The 8,286-nt window shown below is 44.6% G+C and overlaps 1 protein-coding gene across 1 annotated transcript in view; it reads right to left on the minus strand.

Moving 5' to 3' along the window:
• Positions 1 to 1,825, minus strand: part of LOC137545287 (uroplakin-1b-like) — a 28,151-nt gene extending 26,326 nt beyond the window's left edge. The window contains exons 1-2 of the mRNA XM_068266400.1: positions 1,815 to 1,825; positions 414 to 507 (exon numbers count right to left, since the gene is read on the minus strand). Coding sequence (XP_068122501.1) covers positions 414 to 507; positions 1,815 to 1,825 — 105 coding nt within the window. The remainder of the gene's footprint in view (positions 1 to 413; positions 508 to 1,814) is intronic.
• Between the last annotated feature and the right edge of the window lie 6,461 nt (positions 1,826 to 8,286).

An 8,286-nucleotide genomic window follows, 5' to 3' on the forward strand; every position in this document is an offset into this window, starting at 1 on the left:
ATTATTTCTTAGTTTTCAGCCATTATAGTGTTAAAATTAATCGTTCTCCTGTGGATAAAACTGGCACATTTTATTTGCCCAGTTGTCCCGATTATTAAACCGTTTAAATTATGTCCCTTTCACAATTTATGGCGACAATATTTTATGTGGAATATGTATGTATCCTGTTGCCGTTAACAGGCTCAAACAGGACGTTTTAATAAGTCAGTTTGCCGTTAACTGGTTAAACAAAAGATGAAAAATTATCTCCTAGGAGAAACTTAGAAGAAAAAGTAGATTAAATCAGGCCTATTATCTTTTGCTATAATTGGCAGTTCAGGTTTGCGTTAGACCTGCTGCCCTTAGCCCTAGCCAATATTGTCTCAAATACTTCAGTTTTTAAAGTGAAATGATGTGAAATGTTTTTTGCTTACCGCAATGACACAATTTCCTAAAATGAGAAATATACTTAAGCAGCAACATCCCGATCCTCCGGAGTCTCCTTTCATGGTTCCAAGAGCTGACGATCTGTAGATACGGGATAAATAAAGTCAATGGATTTCAGCATTGGGAAGACATTGGCAAACATTCACAAACAGAAACCGGAAGAATTTAAGGTGCAAAACTGTTCCTTCACAACCATCATTACAAATCAGCCCAATTAGTATGATTATTTCAAATTAGCCACCCCTTCCCCTCTTCCCAACAGATGCGATCATTGTGTGACTGACTACAGACACACTTAAGCAATGCTACCCCTTTTCCACCATTTCAGAATACTGAAAGGTGCAGAGAACAGAGGGAAGCTGTGTGTGTTGTGTGTTTGATGGATACAATATGGATGTAGCAATACCTCCCCTGTGCAGTCCTGTGATCAATGACATCACTTCCTGCAGAGGGAGATACTTGGACTTTTATCCCATCAAATTATTCACATGGCTTTCTGTATTTCCCATGCACAGCTTCCCTGCAAGCTCTGCCTCTGAGTACCCAGGGATTTTCCCATTCTTGATATCTTTAAAGGATACCCGAAGTGACATGTGACATGATGAGATAGACATTTGTATGTACAGTGCCTAGCACACAAATAACTATGCTGTGATCCTTTTTTTCTTTCTCTGCCTGAAAGAGTTAAATATCAGGTATGTAAGTGGCTGACTCAGTCCTGAATCCGACAGGAAGTGACAACAGTGTGACCCTCACTGATAAGAAATTCCCCTTTTTTTACCTCTTTCTTGCTCTCAGAAGCCATTTTTTGCTAGGAAAGTGCTTTATAGTTGGAATTTCTTATCAGTGAGGGTCACCCTGTAGTCACTTCCTGTCTGAGTCAGGACTGAGTCAGCCATTTACATACCTGATATTTAACTCTCTCAGGCAGAGAAAGAAAAAAAAAAGGAACACAGCATAGTTATTTATATGCTAGACAGTAGGCACTGTACATACACATGTCTATCTTATCATGTCACATGTCACTTCGGCTATCCATTAAAACCTCATGTCATAGACCATACAGGATGGTATTGTTCAGGCAGCATAGCCCCATGTTGTCTGGCTCCGCCGTCCTGGCTATACCAGCCTGCATAACTGAACTGAAAATTGATAAACACGTGACAATGTGTGTATCATGGGCTCCTAATACTTACAAGTCCCCCTGTCAGGATGGGCTGCCCCTCATTCTTGGCCCTGACAGGAAAGGTCTTGCCTGAAAGGACTCAGCCAAGTGTTCTGCAGTGAGGGCGTTCAATATGACGACGATCAATGAACCTGATGGACCTCTGGCTCTATGTACTGTGCCCCCCCCCCCCAAGCCCATGGTGAGTGTGGAAGCAGCTCACCTCTCCACCATGTGCCCAGGGCCGGATTTACCATAAGGCACTGTAGGCACGTGCCTACAGGCGCCTTAAAGGTCAGAGGCGGCTCCTTTATGTGAGGGAATACTGGGGAGCGCAGTGTGACTCATCCCTGTCCTAGCCGGTTCGCTCTCCCGCCCGCTCCACGTGATCGAGTCTCCCCTCATCAGCCGCATGGGAGCGCAATGTAATTCATGCTTGCCCAGGCCGGGTCGCTCTCCCGTCCGCTCCGTGTGATCGGTTCTCCCCTTAACATCAGCCGATCATGCCTGCCCTGGCCCGCTCGCCATCTCGGCTGCATTAGAGCGCAATGTTAATCATGCCTGCCCTGGTCCTTTTGCTTTCCCGCCCAACTCAGCAGCATGGGAGTGCAATATTAATCATTCCTGCCCTGGTCCGCTTGCTCTCCCGTCGCTCTCAGCGTGATTGGGTCCCACTAGTTGGACGAATGTCTGCGGCGGCTGTTGATTTGCCCTTGGACTGCTGTGCACTGCATAGTGTGTGTGGGCATGAAGCGGCCACGGGGGAGAACGCGCTGGTCGCTTCTGTAAAAATGTACGTGCTGCGGCTGCTGCCGGGAATCAAAGGCATGGTAAGGGGGAAGCCCGCGCTGGCCGAATAACTTCTCTGCTGCGTGCTGCAGGTGCCCGGCATTGCAACCACGTGTGGGGAAGCAGCTGCTTTCTCCCTCGGCAGGTCAGTCCTTTTAGTGCTGCAGCCCCAGCTGGAAAGGGCTTGTGACAGAGTGATACCTGCGACACAAGTGTTTGGTGATGTATTTATTTTTCTCCTTTCTATCTGCTTAAATGGGGGGGGGGGGGGGGGGGGGGCTGTTCTGTGTGTGCACGTGACGTGTCATGTGTGTCTGTGTGTGTGCATAAGTGTGTGTGTGTGTGTGTGTGTGTGTGTGTGTGTATGCGTATGCATGAGTGTCTGTGTGTGCACGTGTCATGTGTGTGTGCATGAGTGTCTGTGTACATGTTTGTGTGTGTGTGCGCGCGCATGTGTCATGTGTATCTGTGTGTGTGCATGAGTGTCTGTGTACGTGTGTGTGTGTATATGAGTGTCTGTGTGTGTGTATGAGTGTCTGTGTGTGCATGTGTCATGTGTGTCTGTGTGTGTGCATGAGTGACTGTGTACGTGTGTCTGTGTGCATGTTTCGTGTGTCTGTGTGTGTGCATGAGTGTCTGTGTACATGTGTCATGTGTGTCTGTGTGTGTATGTGTGTGTGCATGTTTTTCTGTGTGTGTGCATGTATGTCTGTGTGTGTACGCATGTGTGCCTGGCCACATTCTGCTTGGGGAAGGGGGACAGGGTATTACCTGGGGCTATTTAGTGCCCTAAGAGGGAAAGGGGGTTGGAAGGAGGTAGGCTTTATGGGGGGGGGGGGGGGGGGAGGGTGTCTAGGCCCTAGACTCTAGGGTATACTATATAGGGTTTATACAGGGTGGCACGGGCACGCAAAAGAGGGGTCCTGCTTCCTGCCACGAGCATGACTTTACAGGCAAATGCTGGCCAGTCCCTGTGCGCCTCTTGTCAATCCCTTCTGTGAGTCCTCTCTGGCTATATTAAAGCCTGTGTCACTTGTATTTGCTGCTGTATGGCTATTGCTCTCATACGCAAATGCAAGCGATACAGGCTTCAATAAAGAGGGCACCCACAGCAGGGATAAAGCAAGAGGTACACAAGAACAGGCTGGCTGGCATTTGCCGGTAACTTGCGCTCATGACAGGCAGCTGGGCCGGTCTTTTGTGCTCCACCCTGTACTTTAACAGGCAGGGGAGGGGGATGCTGCCTAGGCCACAGTAAAGATTTATAAGGGGCAGGTAGCATCTAGACCCCAGGCAGAAAGTGGCGTAACCATTGCCTCCACTAGTCCTGTGAATGCAGAGGGGCCTGGGGACTAACAGGGCCCACCTCTCTTCCCCCATCCAAATAGCATAACAGCGGCGAATAAATACCAACTTCAGTTCTGGGTCATCTTGTCTTCTTCACTGCTGCCATTCATGCTGCTGCATTCCTCCATCAGGGTTTGAAATGCATGTCATGTGACATCGGAAGCCTATGTAGAAACATTGCTGCATGCTGAATGGCTGCAGTGAATAGGAGACTTGAGTACCTGGACATTGAGTAGGTATTTGTGCTCTGCCGCTCTGCTGTTTGGATGGGATGGAAGAGGTGACACCCCCTCCCTTCCTTTTCACCGTAGTGCCTGGAGATTACATTTTATACTGACCACGCAGGGGAAAGAGGGAGCAACCACCTAATAATTGTGTACCCACTATTTACCACTGATTGTCATCTGTCACCTGCTGCTTTTCTAACTGTTATGACCTGCTTAGTACTAAAATCTACCATCCACTGTCTGCCCTTGTATTATCTGGTTGTTGTTGGTAATGTTGGCCTATGTTTGGTAAATTGTGTGTCATTAGTAATATCAGCATATTGTTGGTATACTTGTCTTTGGCAATATCTGCATTACCTTGTATGGTTTTATTTCATAAGGGATGGGGGCGTGACTGGGTGGAGGCGTGGCCTGTGCTGATGGGCGTAGTTTAGGGCGCCAGAACTTCTGTGCCTATAGGCTCCTGAGCTTTAAATCCGGCCCTGCATGTGCCTCCCCTAGTGCCTTCTCTCCATTGCCACCAGGGGTACCTGTATCTAGTGACCGCATTTCATGTACTGACGTCACATGCATGAGACGGGGTCGCGGGGTACAGGCGCCTCCAGAGATGTGGAGAAGACACTGGAGGAAACACGCGGTGGATAAGTGAGTAGAAGGTTAAGGGGGGGGGAGGGGGGGCGGAGGGAGGATTGAGGAAGTGTTCTTTCTGAGAGCAGGCTTAGGTTTGGCCATAGTAACATTTTCTTAGGGCCAGTGCGCACCAAAAAGTGCTAGCGTAATCGTAAACGCTGATCGCTTTTGAAGTGATTTTTCTAGACGATTCTAGGCATGTGCCTAGCGATTTTCGGAGTGTTTTGGTGTAGCGTTTTTTATTTTTTGTTACAGTAGAGCTGCAACTGAACAGCTTCTGTAACAAAAAAGCTTGGAAAATCGCTCTGATCTAGCGCTTTTCCACTTTACTTAACATTGAGGCTGCTGTGCTCCATCCCATCCAAATACATTAGCCAAGCGCTTTTCAAAGGGATGGTGTTTTTAAAAGCGCTCAGAAACGCTCTTGGTGTGCAGCAGACCTTACACTTTATCGTAAAATATCGGTATTAACTAATGATACTTTACTATCGAGATTACTGGGCGCTCAAATTTCCATGTGCCTTTTTTCGATGGACGCCCGCAGGAGTTGGTGCGTTACCTGCCTCCAACCATCTGAGCGTTTCAATGAGTGATATTCTTTATGCTGTAACTCTGGTATTCAGTGAAGCCCTTTACAAGGATCCCAGAATGAGAGTAACAAGGAGACACAGGACATAAGTGGCTGTTGGAGGATTCACTACCTTTGTGGAATGTTTACTATGGAAAGTTCCGCCCTGCGCTTTATACCCGGTGCTAAATATAGTTGCCTTCTAGAACTCTGCCGTCATCCTTTCTATAGACAAACCCAAAACATTGTCAACTGAAGATACAAAAAAAACAAACAAACAAAAAAAAAAAACCTTGCATGAACTTAAAGTGAACCTCCAGACTAAAAATCTACTCAGCAGCACTGAAAAGACTTGGTGTTTCTTTAACAGTTTCACAGCATCAGAACTTTATGTTTCTTACCCAAGCCTCATTTTTAGCTGAACAAAAGCCAAACTCCGCCCCATCAAAGAAAACTGCCCTGGCATTTTTCCCCTGATGCTGTGCAAAGCATGATGGGATTTCCTATGTTGTTATTCACGTTGCCTAGCAACTGGGAGGGGGTGACAGTTGGAACTGTGTCTCATGCTCCCTGTCACCTCCTTTCAACCAAAAAGATGGCTGCCCCCATGAAATTACAAACATTTGCCTTTTCTTTTAAAACAGTGTGGGTAAGAGATTATATTACCTATCTATTTTAATTAACATAACTAATGTAACTTAAGGACCGTATATTTGTTTAGGCTGGAGTTCCTCTTTAAAGTTTGACACCCAAGGTGAAAAATAAACTGATGAGATAAACAATTATATCTCTCCTCCTATTCCTAAAAATGACTTTTTTTTTTTTTTTTTTAAAGAATCCTACACTTTTATTTTGTGTATCTGCTCAGGAAAGAATGTTTAATGTTATATTGTCTCATATGCTGACACAGTCTTTCAGTGTCCCAAATATTAAAATAGATGACCTTTTTTTATCTCCTGCTCTCAGAAACCGATCTCGACCAGGAAAGTGTTTTATAGCTGTAATTATTTCTTATCAGTTTGGGTTAAGCAATAGAGAGAAACACTGACTTGCATACCTAAATGTTTAACTCTTTTAGGCAGAAAAAGAAGAATTCCTCCAGTGATCTTTGAGCAATTCCTTCAGTGACACCTAAACAGTTCATCCAGAAACTGAATCAGGGGTGTAACTAGAATTCACTGAGCCCCCTACAAAACTTTGGATGGGGTCTCTTCCCCCCCCCCCCCCCACGTTCTCCCCATGCAAATAAAGCACTGGGAGCATTTTTTCTATTAATTACATTAGCTTCTGTGATAAAAGTGCATGTGTTCACACATACAGACACACATGGTGTGCAGAAAACGCGTACAGAAGATCGACAGACAAGTGTGCTCCCAGCCTCCGCTTATTACACTCACTCTGTCCATCTCTGATGGAGCAGAACTGGCTCTACAGACTTCTCCAGCATCACTACAGTACACAGCACTTGGGGGGGGGGGGGGGGGGGGTAGAGAGGCTGGGTGCTGTACACAAAACCCTGCTGAACACTGAATAGGGACTGTCTACAAATCTTTGTCTGCAAAACTTTGAATGATTCCTTATCAGAGGCTGAGCAGATGCAGTCATTAGAACAATTGCACAGAGAGCAGAAAGATTTTCTCTCAGTGCCCTTAGTTGTCAGTCTCTCAGAACAGGGAACAGAAATTGTGGCTTCTGGGCCCCCCTGCGGCTGCATCCCTTGCAGGCTCTGTTGTTACGCTCCTAATGATAATTATGAAGCTGATCATTCAAACCAAAGAAACAAAAATCTTTCCCCTTCTGGCCATACACCATACAATCTCACTTATGCAATCCTGTGCAACCCTTTTAAGGCATCGTTTCAGCTCTCTATTAATCATTTAAAAACAGCACCACTCTTCATACATCATCATATAATCTTATGTAATCTTGTTCAGGATTACTACATCTTTTCAAGACATTTCACTTTGTTTCAGTGAAATATTTGAATTATAATTTGATCTGTTGGTCACACACCATAGAATCTCAATTGTACAGTCCTGTTCCATCCTACCATATCTATGCAGCAAAACGGTCAAATCCATGCCTATACACTGCACAAATAGCTTCCTCAGGCCTTTATGCTACACATGCGGTAACAGTAAATCAGATTGTACAACCAGCATTGTAAGGAATATGGCAAGATCAAGCTCAATCAGAAATTGCATCAATGGCAACATAACTGGAATAAACAGATAGAGGAGCTGCTGGTTAAGTGACTGGCAGCTCCCACATCTGATAAGCATCCTGCAAACTTCAGGTCCAGTCCTGCACAATTTCCTGTTCTTGCACACTTGTCAAATGTTTAGCTTATCGCCATTACTACTCAGCTATTCAGAGATTAATTGACTCAGGGAAGTGCTGCAAATATGTCTGCACTAAATAAATGCATAATAATAATAAAAGCTTATGACCACATTATCAAATACTGTAGCATATTACAAAGAAAGAAATACAAACATTCATTTTAAAATGTGGCCAGTTCTATTTCTACACACATAACCCCATCCATGTCAAGTACCAAAAACAGAGTTGCTATCAGGTATTATGTGGCTTGGCTTACAGCAAACCTGAAGCGGAAATAAACTTATGAGATAATGTATGTGTAGTACAGCTAAGAGATAGAACATTAGTAGCAAAGAAAAAAGTCTCATATTGTTTTCCAGTACAGGAAGAGCTAAAAAATGTCAGTTGTTATCTATGCAAAAGAGCTTCTCTGAGCTATTCGACCCACTGGGTCCAATACAGTCCTACTGAAGCACTTAAATAGAAACAGTGAGAGACAGCTTGCGATAAGGTTTTACTGCAGGAAAGTTCAAAGGGTCATTATTTCTGCTTTGTTTTATAGACTAAAATACAGAGTGTGGTTTTAAAACTGCAAATATGGCAGAATGATGCAATGTATTATAAAAAAAAGCTATTCTTTGTTACTAATGTTCTATTCATTATCCGTACTACACATAAAATTCATTATCTTATTATGCTTTAAAATACATTTAAAGGGGTATATGGAGGTTGCCATATTTAATTCCTTTCAAACAATTCCAGTTGCCTGGCATCCTATCCTGCTGATCCCATTGGCATCTGAAACAAACATG

The sequence above is a fragment of the Hyperolius riggenbachi genome, chromosome 2 (assembly GCF_040937935.1).
Source record: "Hyperolius riggenbachi isolate aHypRig1 chromosome 2, aHypRig1.pri, whole genome shotgun sequence".
NCBI lineage: Eukaryota > Metazoa > Chordata > Amphibia > Anura > Hyperoliidae > Hyperolius > Hyperolius riggenbachi.